We start from the raw sequence: 18,399 nt of genomic DNA on the forward strand, positions 1-18,399 counted from the left end.
GCTGCAAGAATCAGTGTCCTAATCAAGTCAACTTGCCTAATGTGTCAGTGGTAGACAAACCCAGGTGCACAGTGCATCCGTACTATCAGATGCAGTCTCCTTTAGATCAGTATTGCAAGACTACCTTGAAATACCACTGTAAATGCAGTTGTTAACTGTAGAACATTATATGTATTAAGGACATACTGTATGGTTTCCCTTAAAAGCATTTTCCATACACTGACACTGTAACCTGACTACTACCATTTAATACAGCCCCAGCGGTCTGATTGATTTTCTGGTTTCTTCCTACAGCAAGAATGTGTGACGCTCATCTTCGGGGGCCTTCTGGGATCATCACGTCCCCTAACTATCCAGTCCAGTATGATAGCAATGCACACTGTGTGTGGATCATCACAGCTATTAACCCATCCAAGGTAAGACAGCAGCTTAGTGGTGGAAGTATGTCACTGTGGTACACAAAGTATATATATAAAATGTGTATAGAAACATTATTTATATTCATTTACTTTTGTGGCACAATTGTCACAAGACCAAAAAAAGTCCAGGGCAGTTCGAAAGAGTTCACAAAAATGTGTGTAAGCATTGTCCAACTGCACAATAATAAAATAATAATTGTGTGCTAGATTCTATTCTTACACTTTGGCCGTAGCCTCTTTGTCTTATAAGTAAAGATGTTACAAAATAAGTTGAGTATTACAATAAAGATCAGTAAACCCGATGTTGAGACTTATATTGTTCCAAGGTCTGCTGAGAATGTACTATACATGATGGCCTAAAACGCATCAACTATTTCTTGTAAATTGTTTTAAAATATACGTGCAGTAGGGGCTCATAATACTTAACTGAACTGACTGTTACCAGACGAATATTGATCCGACAAGGGCCATGAGGGTGTTTACTGAACTATATAATGATGCATGGAATACCAATCACCACTTACTGTACATGTGTTTCTAAAAGAGACATATTACTTTCTTTTTAAAAATAACATAGCTGTAACAGTATTACTATTGAGGGCAATATCTTTGTAGTTACTGAAGGGTTTACTACTGTAATAAACCCATCATGCTCTCTTACTTCTCTGCAGTGGCAGTGAGTCTCTAGGTTAGGAAGGAGGTGTTTCTCTAACCGAATAGCCAGAGCCAGCGTGCAGAGACGGGGGAGGTCAGGTACTGATTAGCCAGTCCCAGGCTCACTGGAGGGGCCTGGGTCAGTTCCGGCCCAGTATTTTACCAGTGTGTACAGTAACAGTCCAGCATGCAATCAAAAAAGTACAGTAGGTCTGTGTAAAATATTTAAAACTCATATGTTATTGCAAATGGAAAAGTACTTCTGGACACCTTTAGGAGAAAACATATTGGGCTCTTTAATAAAGAACGACATGTAGTCATAGCAGCTGCAATTATATCTTGACTCACCTAGACAAGGGGCATCACTTTCCCTTTGACATCCGTTGTCGGCAAACAAACCAAACAAAAGGGTTATAGTTTGCAGAATGGAGGTTTGGCTTTGTGGAAGGGTCATGGCTTCCCAATATTCATCACTATTGGGGTCTGGGAGGTGCAGTCTTACCCTGGGTATTGCTGTGGCTGCAAGTGCTGGCTCCTACATACTGATAAAAGCCAGGCCCTGCATGTTACGTTACAGGTCAACACCTAGACAATTGGATTTGGTTTCCTGGGCCATGCCCAAATGACATTTTAAATACAAAAAATGTCATATACAAAAAAGTAAGCATACTAGCATGCCCCATCCGATAACATCCTCAAGAACTTTTACTTTCACTAGAGATCAATAAAGACAACAATTCTAACAAACATCAACTGTCAAATTTAAGCAAAGTAAACCCAAGATAAAGTGACCTACAGTTCCAGATGGGTACTTTCTGCTGTGTAATTGACATCATTGACATGCAGTCAACAATGTGACCTATTTTCATGCTAATCCAGAAAATAACTACATAGATTTTGGTTGAGAGTATTATCTACAAGTCCCAGAAAGTGTAATGAAATGTTGTATAATTTATATTACTAACAGCTATAGGAAATGTGTTTTTTCTTAGAAAAAAGAAAAATAAACGATTGTGATTCTCATCTCAGGTTTCAAGTGGATAGAAGATTTATAGTAGCTCCATGCTCTGGATGAGTCTAATTTTAATCATTTTTACATGATTTAGCTGATTTGTGCAGGTTTCTAGTTAAGGAATTGAAAAATGTACCGCAAACACTGGTTATAGGGATAGATATTGCAGGTAAGACACAGCCAGTAACTTCCTTAAGTTAACAATAAAACAAGAGCAGTTATCAAATCTAAACGATACTCTGCCAATACTGCACAAGTACATTGAAATAATTCATACTACAGTACGTTTACTAAAGCTTCTAAGGGGCCGATTTATTAACATTATTTTTACTAAAATAATGTGAAAACGGGTGTTTTCGCACTCTTTTCACATTATTTTAGTTTCACTGAAATGTACTAATTATGAATTGTAGAGGTTTTCGCAAATTTCTCTTCATAAACCGATTTATCGCATTTTTTTAGAAAGTAGATCGCATTTCACATAAACATAATGGGAAATGTGATCTACTCATATTTATTAAACTTCAATTGTAAAAAAAATTCGGAAGGGTCCTGTGTGATAATATCGCCACTTCTTAGTGGCGTTATCCCTGTGTGTGTGTCTACATTTGTGCTATCAGCCTATTATAGCAGCCCCCTCTTCCTCTTCTCTCCCCTATGTGTATGTTTATTACATGGGCCCCTCAGTCTCAGGGCAATAGAGACCTTTTATTATTGTAATCTAGTCTGCCTCCGTGCATGCATGTACTGTATTGGGGTTAAGGTGCGTACACACTGCTGCAATTAGTCATGAAATCGCTGGCAAAATGGTCGCTCAGTGACCATATTGCCAGTGATTTCATGTGCAGCCAGCGATAAATGGCTGGGAGCGCGCTCCCGCGGCCAGCGCTTCATGGTCGCTGGTCGCAGGAGCTTGCTCCTCAGATTCTGCACAAAATTGCAGGTCGCTGGTGCACAAAGCACTGTGCACCAGCGACAAGCGACACCTACTATGTCCAGCGCCGGCCGGGACCTGTGGACCCGCCCACACGCCCTGTCACAGTGTGACACGCCGGCCGGGACCCGCCCACCCTCCCTGTCAGAGTGACACGCTGGCCGGGACCCGCCCACCCTCCCTGTCACAGCGTGACATACACGGCCTCCCCCTGCTTCCTCCTCCGTCCCTGCCCGCGCATACAGCACAGAAGCTGCTGCGCAAAACTCCCCCCCACTGTGCCAGCACCAACACCTCCATCGCGCCCCACAGCCGCACTAGTCAGTGCATAGGCTGTCTTTAGAGGGCATTGGTGTTGGGCAGCATGATTATGTTCATGCTGCCCATCGATGGTGATTTGCACCATCGGTGGGCAGCATGAGCATTACCATGCTGCCCCACACCAATAGTATGTGACATGAAAAAAAATGAAGGGGGCATTGGTGTCGGGCAGCATGATTATGTTCATGCTGCCCATCGATGGTGATTTGCACCATCGGTGGGCAGCATGAGCATTACCATGCTGCCCCACACCAATAGTATGTGACATGAAAAAAAATGAAGGGGGCATTGGTGTCGGGCAGCATGATTATGTTCATGCTGCCCATCGATGGTGATTTGCACCATCGGTGGGCAGCATGAGCATTACCATGCTGCCCCACACCAATAGTATGTGACATGAAAAAAAATGAAGGGGGCATTGGTGTCGGGCAGCATGATTATGTTCATGCTGCCCATCGATGGTGATTTGCACCATCGGTGGGCAGCATGAGCATTACCATGCTGCCCCACACCAATAGTATGTGACATGAAAAAAAATGAAGGGGGCATTGGTGTCGGGCAGCATGATTATGTTCATGCTGCCCATCGATGGTGATTTGCACCATCGGTGGGCAGCATGAGCATTACCATGCTGCCCCACACCAATAGTATGCGACATGAAAAAAAATGAAGGGGGCATTGGTGTCGGGCAGCATGATTATGTTCATGCTGCCCATCGATGGTGATTTGCACCATCGGTGGGCAGCATGAGCATTACCATGCTGCCCCACACCAATAGTATGTGGGCTCAATATAAATGAAGGGGGCATTGGTGTCGGGGTGGCAGGGGCCGCACGGCCGTCTTGTGCCCCCACACCCCTGGCAGGAGTGGGGCACTAGCGGCTGCTGCCGCTAGATTATCCTGCCCCTACAAAGATGACCCCTGCTACATCTGTATATACACCATATACACTTTTATTCCCTTCCAGAAGGACTTCCCACAACCCATGTCAATCATAAATGAATTTAAATAGAGGGTAAAAAAAATCTAGTCAAAATTGCTAGCAATTTTCAGGGAAAATTGCTGGTCCCTCTGAAAAACTGGAAACTGAGCAATATATTGCTGAGAAATATATTGCGGAGATATATTGCAAGTACACTGAGCAATATATTACTCAGCAATATATTGCAAGCAATATATTGCTAGCAATATATCTCCCCCGTGTGTACACAGCATTAGAGATTCCTGCAGCTCCATGTCTACCCTGCCTCCCCTGTATCCCCCCTCCCTCTCTCCCTCCCTCTGGTCGCTGCTGTCAGGGACAGGAATGTTTAGCAGGACTTGGAGCACACATATATTTAAGAGGAGCACAGAACCTTCCTCTGATTTACGAGCAGCTGCCAGCTCCTGCTCGTTACACGCATATGGGCAGGTGATCTCCGTCTCTCTCCCCTGTCTTCCCCCCCTCTATCCCCCTCCTCGCTGCTGCCGGGGACATCACTGTACAGCAGCACTTCCAGCGCAGGCAGCGGAGCCCACTGCTTCTTCAGGAGTACACAGGGACTCTCCTGCCTGAGCTCCTGGCTGCTGTACATTCCCCCATCTACGGCAGCAGCACTGGGGAGGGACGGGGCTGCAAGGATCTCTCCCCCATACTAATAAAAGCAGGAGCGGACGTGGGATAAAGAGCTCACCTCTTTACACAGTTTTATTAAATAACTTTAGTGAAGCACCTAGCCCTCTCCTCCGATCAGCTTCCCCAGCTCCAGTCCTGGCTGCTTGCTTTTCTAGCAAGGAGCTAAACAGGAGTCAGACACGCCGGGGGAAAGTGAAAGTAAAAGCCGGCTGGCTTACTTTCTATTAGCTGCGCATGCGCAGTAGGATCCAGGCATCACACAGTGCGATAATAACGGGGGAGTTCAGGGATCTGGATTCGCAGGGACAGGGCTTTTTCGCAAGCCCTGTCCTGCGAGGTGAATAATGATAAATTCATGCGATTTTAAGAAAAATCGCAATGCGAATTTAGTCGTTATTATCACCATTTGATTACCATTTTTTTTACAATTTTGATAAATCGGCCCCTAAAGCAGACAGATTCTCTCTATTATGTTCTAGACTGCAATAGAGAAATGATAGCAAGGATATGATTGGTTGTTATGGGCATCACCATCACTTGCCTGTTTTAGAAGATTTAGTAGATCTGCCACTATATCCAAGTCCCATTGCAATGCAGCTAGGGTCGAATTTGCAGTTCATAAATGTAATTCCCTGTTGCATTGTAAGATCATTTAAGGGGGTGTAGAGGGTGTTTTCTTAGGGTAATTGCTTGTTGGGCAGAGATATGAGCTGCCAGATCCTAGCTGCAAAAGCTTCTGGGCTCATCTTATTCTCTTAATGGGATTCATTGTGCATTTCTATCCTGCACGTCGAAAGAAATTTTTGTGCCCATTCTGGGCATAAACACACATTTGCCTCTTACATTGCCTGAGTGCCTTCATTGTCAAAATATATTTCTAGTAGAGAGGGGTTTCGAATTATTGGGAGAATTGAGGTATACAGTCAGTGGGTGTTCTTGGTTATATTGTATGCCTATGTACGTCTCTCTTTATTGGTATATGGTACTATAATTTTTGGATTGTAGAAACATGTTGGGGGCCAAATAACCTAACTGTATATTTTTGAAGTGTGGTGAGAAATCGGAGAATCCAGAGAAAACTCACACAAGCACAGAGAATAAACTTCACATGGTTAGGCCATAGTAGCAATTGATCCCATAACCTAAGTGCTAGGAGGCAGTAATGCTAGCAATTATACCAGCCATAATGGGCCAAATTAAAATTATTCATATTTGCTATCCATATGCTTGGCATTAATACCTTATACTGTTTTAAAGTTTCCCTTATTGCACTAATTGTATAAAAACAAATACTGGATGGGATGAATACTGGAAAGTTTGCACTCAGTACTGTAGACATAGTATATACATAAGGGGCTTGTAATTCAAATAATTAGTATGTAGTTAATAATACAGATACTGTGTAACCGGTATCCATTTATAATCATTTAAGCAATAGTGGAACTTGTGAGTGGTTGGCCCAGGTGCAAAATTATAATTTGTGCCCACCTCCTCCACTTCAACCTAAGTTCACAATATGCCACACAACAGTGTGTGGCAGCAGTGGGCCCCTTAGTCCTCAGGGGCCCACTGCAATGCACCTGCTGCACCAATGGTAGTTCCGTCTCTACATTTTAAACTGAAGTACTGTATCTGGTAGCAATAGTAAATGTATATTTGCCATAATGGTAACTAAATTGACTGTTAATAAAACAATAAACCAACTTTGATTCGTAAATCTTGAAATTTACATGTCTTCTCTGGCAGAAGAAGGTGATGGAGTATCCGCCTCTTCCAAACACAAATTCCACATCTATGAACAGGATTATTTTCACAAATGATCATATCTTTCCTCAGTGTATGACTGGGGCATGAAGGGCACACCAGGGGAATGTAGTGGTAGAGGGCTTTTTCTGAGCTGGTCTGGGTGGGTAGGCTGAGCAACATCTATATCATTCTCACTGCCCGATATGGTGCTGCTGCTGCTGCACTGCCAGAGATAGTGCCCAGAGGAGCAGCAGAGCTAGTCCCCCACTGCATCCCTCCAACTGGACTAGGAAAGTAGTATGTGAAACCCCTGCCCCATCTGATCTCCTGTACATGTATTAGGAGACCCCGGTACTGACCAGTCAGTGTCTAAACCTCAATTAGAACTACAAAGTAAAGGTGAAATACAGGTTCTGACCCTGTTTTTCCTGTATTTTTATAAAATGTACATACTTTATTTCCATTTCTTACCACTCCTCTGCCTTCTTGTTTTTATTTTAATTCCCCTTTTACTTATACACTTACTCCTTTGTTATCTTTCTCCCCATAATCTGCCTTTATAATCTCAATTTTTATATTACGGTTCCTCTTCACCTTTCCTATAAATTTGAGTTCTTTCACATTTATAAATAAAAAAAGTTAAATTGGACCCCTCTGCCTTACTGTTGAATAATAAAAAAGACCATAATTAAAAAGCACTGTAATTATATTTAATCAGAACATCTGATATCTGGGGATGAACTGTGCCAAAATGTGAAATGGCTTCATGAGTTGTTCATTAGGACTGACTGTCAGATGCTGTTTTGAAGATCGTGATGTGAATGTGGAATATTCTTACAATTATTGTAATTTTATCTCACATTTTCCTGTCTGATCGCCCACCCTCTGAGCTGAGAGGGCATTAATTACCCCTGCATTTTGCATATACCATAATCATAGTTAGAAAAATTGAGGCATAGGGCCTACAACATATTATTACAATACTGCTTACAATTGCTCCAAATTATTGCATGGTATTGCTTAAATATGATCCTACGGAGCATTTTCAGACAATTAAGGTAAAACAGAATCAGTAACCAAAAATATGAATGTGCTTCGAAATCTATATGATCCAGGAGCCATAATCATTTCATTGTCATAGTTTTTAATGGGTAGGAATTCAAGAACAAAACAGTTATTTTAAGAGTAGTCTTGTGAAGAGTATCAAGTGTAGCTCACTGTACCACACCCAGAAACCCAGCTGTTCTTCTACATTTAAATTACTTTTTGAATAACCTGCCAGAAGGTACAGTAACCTCCCATGAAACAAAGAAGACCAAAAATGTATGCATCCCATCTATACTACTGTATTTGTCAATGTTTGGGCCATTTTTTAAGGGTTTACTTCTATATATGTTCCTATCCATTTAGAGCTGGGGTAGCCAACCCTAGTCCTCGAGAGCTACCAACAGTGCATGTTTTGCAGGTCTCCTCACAGAATCACAAGTGACTAATTAGCTCCATCTGTGGAGCTTTTAAAATGTGTTAGTGATTAATGAGTGCAGCTGTGCAGCAGCTAGGTTGTCTGGAAAATGTGAACTGTTGGTAGCTCTCGAGGGCTAGGGTTGGCTACCACTGATTTAGAGTCATGGATCTACTGTAGATTCATTTCAGCTTCTTAAAATAGTGTTGCCCATAGCAACCCGATTCCAGCTATCACTTTTCCATAGCATCCTAGAAAATGATAGACATAATCTGGTTGCTTGCTATGAGGAACACGTTCAATGGTCTCTTCGAGATTTTTTTTTTAGTAAATGTACCCCAGGCATGTCCAAACTGTGGCCCCCCAGCTGTTGTGAAATTGCACATCCCATTATGCCTTACAATAGTTTTAGCATTCCCTAATAGCAAAACTGTGGCAACTTCAAGTCATGATGGGACTTGTAGTTTCACAACAGCTGGAGGGCCATAGTTTGGACATGCCTGGTGTACCCTCTCTGTCAATGTTTGTGATTTTTACAGGCTGGGAGGTGGAACATCCAAAATAGTCTTGCATAACTGCAAATATCACCTTAAAGATCTTATAAGTACAGGCATTTTTAATGATGTGCATTTGGCTATGCTTTTAAAATAAATTTCTGATTTCTTCCACCTTTGAAGAGGTTATAGTTTAACTTTGCAGAGTCAAAATACCAGTGCAATCCTGCCAAATCGGGTACACATTTGAATCTAAGCAATATCCTCCACATACTAAGCTTTCAATCATCTAGCTCCTGTCCTTCTGTATATGCATTTTGTTTGTTCTGCATATGAATGCACAGTCCTCCTATACTGTATATCTCACACGTGATTTATAACCACAAATAAAGTACATTGCTAGTACTTGATACTGTATGATACTGTAAATCACTCCTAAATTTGTATACATTGAGATTTTCCATTAAAAAAACATACAGTATTGCAATGCTAAATCAAGGCCATCTTAATGTGTGAGCTCACTGGGCAGACTGCCCAGGGCTTACACTTCTATTGATATTCAAGCAGGGTTGGGCTGGATCAGTGGCATTTGCCCCCTGAGCTGGTGCATTGGAGACTCTTTGGGAGACTGGTAGAGAATGTTGCCGGCTTCTACACAGAGTGGACAGGCAGGTATTCTATACTTGCCTCATAGCCTATACCCAGACAGTGAATGGATGTCAGCATGCTGATTGGCATATGGCTGGAGTTATCCACAAATCAGAGTACAGATTGTAAGCTTGCGAGCAGGGCCCTCCTACCTTTTGGACTATCTGTAAATACAGTTTGTTGTATAACTGTCTCCAATTGTAAAGCGCAATGGAATATGCTGCGCTATATAAGAAACTTAATAAATAAATAAATACAGTCATTCACTGTATAGAAGCAAGTGGAGAGATGCCATGGAAGTGTAAGAAAGTGAGTTATTATTAATTTAATGTAATTTATTCTCCTGAAAGAGTGGGCAGGGGCCTCATTGCATTGCTTGGCCTAGGACCAACAATACTGTCCAGACAGTCCTGCCTCTCATGGTTTTGTTAGTTTACATGAAACCTCCCTGAAGATGTATCAAGATGTATCAACTTTGCTATTACCAGACAGAATTGATCTTTCCTCACAAAAAGGTTCTCACTGAATCTCCCAACATTAACTGGTCACAATACAGATTGCTCCTGTGCTTGGTAGGAGGACAAAACTATTTATAAATACATTAAAAGGACATTCTGTTAGGGCAAGTGGTACAGTAATTCCAAGTTGTAGCAGCATTAGAGAACTCTCCCTGAGGCTGGCTGCCTGACAGAATTACAGTACATACACCTTTGCATTAATTTCCATTACAAATGTTATTGTCTTTCCCAAAACTTTAAAGCTATTACGCATTAGTAATTAATTATGGTAAGGAAAAATAGTTTATTGAATCCATTAATATTTTTCTGAAAAAATTGTCTTTTGCCATCAAATGTTCCCAATTTTTTTAGAATTAAATTTAAAGTGAGATGTTTCAAGTAAATTATTTTGTAAATGAATGTGTTTCATTTAGTTCCATCAAGCATATTTTATTCCCTTTTATATTGTTTATATTTCAGCATTCACCTTAACCAGGTTTACTGCTTTCAAATATATGGTCCATATGTTTGTACATTTATAGGGCATATTCAATTAGTGGTGAGACTTACTGTGGGCTTTTAGCAGCTGGGTTAAGTGACTGGACCTCTTCAGTTACTGACCAAGCTAAGCATTGAAGGTTCAATTAATGTGGATTTCTGATCACACCTCAGGATAGCGCTAACAGTAATCTGCCCTAAGTGTACCTTTGGGTCTTACCACATGCATACTGCATGCATAAACAGCATAGATCTGGGGATTTAATGTAGAACTATGACTTACCGTACATTATGGGGTTGGGATAAATGGGCTTACTGCAAGATATATTTGAATATGCCTGGGCACTTAATCTGGCCGGCTAAAAGCCCGCAGTAGGTCCGACAGCTAATTCAAAATGCCCCTATATATTCTGTGATATTCCCTGATTGTTATATCTGTGGGTCATTTAAATAGAACGGATCGCCACTGGGAAATAATTATCTTCTATTTTTAATTTGCCATCATACTGCAATTAAACGAATTCCTTTCCGCTGCCCTGATGAAGTACTCTGTTACAGTGTACAATTTAGTGTGTGTGGACTGACCATGCTTGGAATCATTATAGGAGACATAATATAGGGCCTTATTTTGGTTCATTCTTTCTGACAGAATCCTTCTTAGATGGACAAAACCATGTGCACTGCAGGGGGGCAGATGTAACATGTGCAGAGAGAATTAGATTTGGGTGAGTAATTTTATTTCTGTGCAGGGAAAATACTGACTGCTTTATTCTTACACTGCAATATAGATCTCACTTTGAAGTAAAACCCCACCCAAATCTAATTCTCTCTGCACAAGTAACATCTGCCCCCCTGCAGTGCACATGGTTTTGCCCATCTAAGAAGGATTTTGTCAGAAAGAGTGAACCAAAATAAGGCCCATAGTCACACATCCTGTGGATGATATGATTTCGATAAAAGAGTACCTACAGACAAAACAGTCTCAATGAAGTTGTATATCTTGTCAGAAGACATCATCCCTTTCTTCTGAATATAATCTCAGAGATTTAAAGACACCAGCTATGCATAACGGCACGTATATATTCCAGCAATGGTACCTTTGTGAAACTGTGAACTATAGTTAGAACTTAAATGGCCATGCATCTGAATAAATAGCACCAGCTTTCAGACGACTGTGATCACCAGTGTGGCACATGTTCAAAATGACCTATATAGATTTGTGTTCTTGCACAGATTATGTCTCACAAAGGCCCTTATTCTGGTTGGTGCGGTAATGTCCGCATGCTTTCGTGCCGCCGATGTTTTGTGTCTGCGCATGTGCAGAGGCGTCTCTGCGCATGTGCGAATGGAACGCACGTCCAAATTCCGCATGAAATGTGTACACTACGAACAGGGGGTGGAGAGGGGAGTGAAGGGCTGTTTGGGCTCATTACCATATGTTTACACCCCGCGTTTCATGGGCGTTCCCATGAAAACGCTGGGCGTACGTATGGTAATGCGGCCGTGACGCACGTGTAGGGGGCGGACATATGACATTGCCGGATGTCAGCTGCCCGCCCAGATCCCTGCTTTTGCACGGAGAAATGCCCGTGTGGTCTGAGGTTGCGGGAGCTGGCGGACCACTCGGTCCTGCATTCGATGGTCTGCGACCATCGAATGATGGGGGAGGTTCCAAGAGATGGAGGAGGTGTATCCGTGAGAAATCCACTCGTGCTCCGTGCGGTCAGCGGCTTACCGCATTCGGACGGAGTGAGCGATCCGTACGAAAGGCGGGGTTTAGGACGCACGGTCCTGCCCGCATATTCGGCTCCATCCGCACCGACCAGAATAAGGCCCAAAGTACCTTCCAGTAATAGGAATGAAGGAAGCTCAATAAACTATTTTTCCTTACCATACTTAATTACTAATGCGTAATAGTTTATGGCCTGATTTAGACTTGACCGCTGATCTTCAAATTTGCAGATGACTGCGAGTAGTTATCCGCTACCCAGACAGAGTGAATACCAGCCCTGTGTAAATGTGCGAGTGAATTGTAAAAATATCGTAACTTGGTGTCATTTTGCACATCCATACGCAATTCACTCACCATCAAATATTAATTGTATGTGCAAACGTGAGTAACCACTTCCACAAATCTGCCACAGATCCGGGCTGCTTGAGGCCAGAGCTGACATCATACACCCTCTCTTAAAATGCCTGGGCATGCCTGCATTTATTTTGGACACTCACTGAAAATGGCAGGTTAACACCCCCAAAAATGGACTTCTTGTCCGCCAAATTGCTAGGGCATTGCAATGAGATATTTTTGCTATTTTTGACGCTATTTAGCCTTGCGTATATGAGATGAAATCTGTACTCATGCGCCGTCATTTGATAATCGATAAGATTGCAAATTCACACATCAGCGATCAACTCTGAATAACCCCCTAAGACCTGATAGGTGTCTATATCACAATTCAAAAGGGACCTAATATTCCATCAGCTAAACTCAATCGTTAATATGGAAACACATTTCCAGCAAGCAAATGATGAACAAACGGTAAGGGAAGGAATGGCCAATGGGAATGAAATCATTATAACTGTACTTACAGCAAAATGTTATTTAGTATTAGGGATTGGTGATAAATGAGAAAAAGCATTCATTCCGGAGCTCTGGGTACGTTCTGCAGCCCAAGCAAATTACAGTTCTGAAACCCATTGTGATTGCAACTACATGTATGAAATATGTGCTATAACAGTCATGCTTCTGACTCACTAGGCAGTGCCCCAAGGAACAGGTTATTTATTGCAATGGCAAATGCCATCTGCCTGTGACATCCTTAAGCCAAGTTGAAATTAAACAACATTTTCCAGGAGATTTGAAAGAACCAGGAGAATATTGTTAGCTTCCCTTACTGCATGTTGAATGAAACAGATTCATATTTATGCATCCTGATATCCATACACGTTTCCATATGTATACATAAACCATCCATCTAAGATTGTTCTTGCAGTGCTTGCACAGCGGCTTCTGTTTCCCTATGACATAGCTTCTAGAAAAAAATATAATGTGCGGATTGCACCATTCGGTTCTTATGTATTATCTGGGCTCCAATGTTAAATGCACCCCATTTTTTCATACCCCTACTATCCAATTACGCATGGAGTTGATTTTATATAGTGTGGCGAGCGCAGCGAGCCACCGTGCCCGAAGCGTGGCGAGTGCAGCGAGCCCCGCGAGGGTATGCGGTGTCATAAGAAAAACGGGAGCCCAGATATTACATAAGTACCCACCATTCATAGCAGATTCCTTTGTGCATCTTAAGGTGTGTTTTCTATATATACAGTATCACCATAACCCTATTTTCTGTGATTGTACTACGTCTGTTTGCCTTATTTCCCTCATTCTTTTATTTCACCCTAGAGCTCTCCTGTAAGTTACATTGATGTGTGATAATACTCTTGCTTTAGAAACGTTTCGGAGAGTGACCTTATAGCAAGGGAAATGTTTTACCAAATGGGTAGAACTTCGACCACACTCAGGACATCACCAGGTACAAATGGTATACAAATGACAAAAAATGTGCACAATTTAATAGTGATCTGATAGAGCACAAACATTGCTGGCCAGCTAACACCAATGAAGGGATCTAAAGTATATCCCTTCAAATAGACATTCATATTTACTATGACTACTATGGGCTGCTTTCTTCATGGCAGTAAGCCATACACTGTAAATAACTGTGTTATACTGAACAGTGGAGATTTCCCATGGGCAGGAAGAAAGGTTGGGAGTCTGAATAGATGTTGTGCGCATGCTCACAGCATCTAAAAAGTGTTTGGATGCTAGCTCGGAACTATACTAGCTCGGAACTGCCCAGGTACTCATGGAATGGTGGCCACGCCCACAAATTGCTGAAAATGGAGGATGTGGGAGGTATGATATAATTCAAGTCATGTGTTGAATAAGTGAATTTTTATATTTTACTGCTTATATCATTGATATAATAAACTGGCATTTATATTTTTGGATTTCACCATAATAATTCGTTTATTTCGTACCACAAGAGGTGCTCCATATTCTAGATTCTCTTGCACATCAATGTAAGGTAACAGACTGAGGTGGCAGTCACAACCGTCTGAGTTAGCTCATAGCCTGTGCACAGGAACAGCATAAAACTATTTAGCATACACCTTCCCATATGCAAGGCTCTTTTTAGCACAGAGTGTTGAGAGTTTGGTACAACTTGAAGTAATTAATACCTAATTGCTGAGGTGAAATGTTGCACAGGTGTTTTTACAGTTTGTTTTCAGTATTTTGTTGCAGAATTAATTGTTTTACAAAGTATACTATTACCATGGCAAATTGCACTAATGTGAAGCCAGCTTCAGAAAATGATGGAAAAGTTACCCTCTGGGGTTTTACTTTCAGGGAACCCCATGCATTCCAGAATGCTTTAGCGCACATTAACCCTGTATTTATTGGGCAGGGAAAAGGCATATTGCATAATAGAATGGTAAGCCTGGATCTTTTCACCATGCGGCAAGCACGCTGCTAATTGGATTCCTCCATTGATACAGTATGTCATTTGTCATTACTTTATAAAGTGCAACATTATATATCAGGGAATGGGACTGTTGGCAGACCTACATTCTCTATGAGCAGAATAGTTACTTGAATATTGTACTTACCAACTAGGACAGTCTCACTTTTGGGGCTCTGTCTTGCTGGTGGACCCACAGGTCACAGTGGCCTTTGGGCAGAACCTAGGTTAGGAGGCATGATCCACTGTGCTCTGGGCAAAACCCCAGCCTGGCAATAATGGAGGAATGAATTATAACATAGCCCCCAACTTTTGCAAAACAAGGGGCATAACAGGAGGCACTTCGTGATGCCCCGTCCTTTGGTCTGTACATAAAAGTTCTGACCATGCCAACACCAATACTGGGAAGTACTGTATGTATGCAGCTAATGTGTGAAAATATGGCGGCATCACGAATCCAAGCACTGTGCACAAATAAGCAGTGGTGGTTGCAGAACCTTTGATAATCAACTCCCTGAGTAATGCTATGGTTACACAGAATGACCAAGGCACTTGAGATGCAGGCACCATGTTTTCTGCATATGGGATCGCAGTTATGGGCTACAAAACAGTTGCGACATGCCTGCTTTTTTGCCACCACTGTTTGTCACTTGTAACGTCCCTCCAGTACTCCCTGGCTGTCAATCACTTTGTAAAACAGCGGACAAATATGATAACTGCAGACTACATAACCTTTTTATGTTGGTATTGAGGTCCTTTCTAGATATTACAGTTGTGTAAGACTTTGCTTTAACTGAAATGAGCTATCTAATGCCACAATAAGGTTGGTCTACAGTAGAACCTACATAATGTCTGTACTATTGCAGAAAAGCATTTTCTTTGTGATATCAGGCTTTATACATTGGAACCGGGATTTGAAATTGAATCCTAAAGGGAACAGACAAACCGTTGCAGAAAAAGTCAGAGAACGGGGGCTGGTTTCTGAAGAGCAAGGAGTATGAAAGGGAATATAGCAGCAGCATCTAAAATAGATTGGAGTTTGACAGTTGGAAGAAAACTATTTAGAAAGAGAGATATTTTTTGCAAGACAAGAAACAAAATCAAGAATTGCTTCTTACGTGAAGGCAGCAGGATTTAGAGTGAGCTTGAATGTGAGAAATGAAGAAAAGGGCAGCGTGAAAGATGACTCAACAGCAAACAAGATTGTGGAGATTTTCACACTAGGGAGGTTTGAGGTGAGGGGTCAGTACTGGAAGTGTGGAAGAAGAAGAATACACTTTATACTAAATTGAGCTTGTTGGATTAGAAAGCTGCTGTTTGCTGAAAGAAAAATCGTATTGACAGCTGACATCAGGAACTGAATTATGCTATAGTGGCAAATAGATGTCATAGCAGCCATTATGGAAAATAACTAGAGCTGCATTGGCAATGTGATAGAAGTGGAGCATACAGATGGAGCCATCTTCAACTAGTCTTATCTGGAGATCCATCGTGAGCCATGGCTCACCAAGGCTTATTATCATCTATTTTTCTCAGCTGCAATACAATACATAGAACAATACAGTAGGGGATTAGCAGATGATTAAATCCGACAGCTCTGGCTCACTTAATCCTATTAAAGAGCTAGATGAGGATGGCTCTATTTGTAGCTAGAACTGTATTATCAGAGCTTTGGAAGTGAAGTATACTGTAGCTGGTACTGTGTTATCAGAGTGTTGGAAGTGGTGTATAGCTGGTACTGTATTATCAGAGCGTTGGAAGTGGAATATAGGTAGTACTGTGTTATCATAGAGTTGGAAGTGGTGTATAGCTGGTACTGTATTATCAGAGCATTGGAAGTGGTGTATAGCTGGTACTGTATTATCAGAGTATTGGAAGTGGAGTATAGATAGTACTGTGTTATCAGAGAGTTGGAAGTGGTGTATAGCTGGTACTGTATTATCAGAGCATTGGAAGTGGTGTATAGCTGGTACTGTATTATCAGAGGGTTGGAAGTGGAATATAGGTAGTACTGTATTATCAGAGAGTTGGAAGTGGTGTATAGCTGGTACTGTATTATCAGAGCATTGGAAGTGGAATATAGGTAGTACTGTATTATCAGAGAGTTGGGAGTGGTGTATAGCTGGTACTGTATTATCAGAGCGTTGGAAGTGGAATATAGGTAGTACTGTATTATCAGAGAGTTGGAAGTGGTGTATAGCTGGTACTGTATTATCAGAGCATTGGAAGTGGTGTATTGCTGGTACTGTTTTATCAGAGCATTGGAAGTAGAGTATAGCTGGTATTGTATTATCAAAGTGATGAAAGTGGAGTATTGCTGGTTCTGTATTATCAGAGTGTTGGAATTGGAGTATAACTCGCAGGGCCGTTTCTAGAGGCGGACAAGCCGTGCAGCAGCCCGGGGCGCCGCACGGCTTGTCCGCCTCTGAAACAGCCAGGGCGCCCGGCAGTCTAACCCCCCCGCCCGCAGCCGCTGCCGCTGTCTCCCCGGCCGCCCGACTCCACGCTGGAGAGGGGAGGGGAACGCATCGTGCGTTTCTCCGTCCCCTCGCCCACGTCACTGGGCTGCCGCTGTCAGCCAATAGGAGCTCGGGCGCGGGATAGGAGAGAAGCACGATGCGCTCCCCTCCCCTCTCCAAGTAAGTTTGTTACTGGGGGCATATGTTTGTGACACTGGGGGGCATATATCTGTGGCACTGGGGGGCATATATCTGTGGCACTGGGGGCATATATCTGTGGCACTGGGGGCATATATCTGTGGCACTGGGGGCATATGTTTGTGACACTGGGGGGCATATATCTGTGGCACTGGGGGGCATATATCTGTGGCACTGTGGGCATATATCTGTGGCACTGGGGGCATATATCTGTGGCACTGGGGGCATATGTTTGTGACACTGGGGGGCATATATCTGTGGCACTGGGGGGCATATATCTGTGGCACTGGGGGCATATATCTGTGGCACTGGGGGCATATATCTGTGGCACTGGGGGCATATGTTTGTGACACTGGGGGGCATATATCTGTGGCACTGGGGGGCATATATCTGTGGCACTGGGGGCATATATCTGTGGCACTGGGGGCATATATCTGTGGCACTGGGGGCATATATCTGTGGCACTGTGGGGCATATGTGTGGCACTGTGGGGCATAATTGTGGCACTGTGGGGGCATATATTTGTGGCACTGGGGGCATATGTGTGGCACTGTGGGGGCATATATTTGTGGGACTGTGGGGGCATATATTTGTGTCACTGTGGGGGCATATATTTGTGTCACTGTGGGGGCATATGTGTGGCACTGTGGGGGCATATATGTGGCACTGTGGGGTATATATTTGTGGCGCTGTGGGGGCATATCTGGCACTGTGGGGGCATATTAGTAAACAGCATCGGTTGTGCGGCAGCGGCACATGGGGCATAATGTGTAATGGGCATTACGATGTGGGGAGTATTGTGTAATTGCCATCACAGTGTGTGGTCTAATGGGCATCTTGGTGTGCGGTGTAATGTGTAATTGTCATCACGGTGTGCGGCGTAATATGTAATCGTCATCACAGTGTACGGCGTAATGT

General features: G+C 42.6%; 1 protein-coding gene across 3 annotated transcripts in view; it reads left to right on the forward strand.

Moving 5' to 3' along the window:
* Positions 1-18,399, forward strand: part of CSMD2 (CUB and Sushi multiple domains 2) — a 909,603-nt gene that overhangs the window by 639,871 nt on the left and 251,333 nt on the right. For 2 of the 3 annotated variants that reach the window (XM_083173665.1, XM_083173666.1), the window contains exon 10: positions 295-416. The exons of the other annotated variant lie outside the window; for it this stretch is intronic. In XM_083173665.1, coding sequence (XP_083029791.1) covers positions 295-416 — 122 coding nt within the window. The remainder of the gene's footprint in view (positions 1-294; positions 417-18,399) is intronic. 3 annotated transcript variants of the gene reach the window in all.

Source organism: Crinia signifera, chromosome 2, assembly GCF_055691185.1.
Source record: "Crinia signifera chromosome 2, ASM5569118v1, whole genome shotgun sequence".
NCBI lineage: Eukaryota > Metazoa > Chordata > Amphibia > Anura > Myobatrachidae > Crinia > Crinia signifera.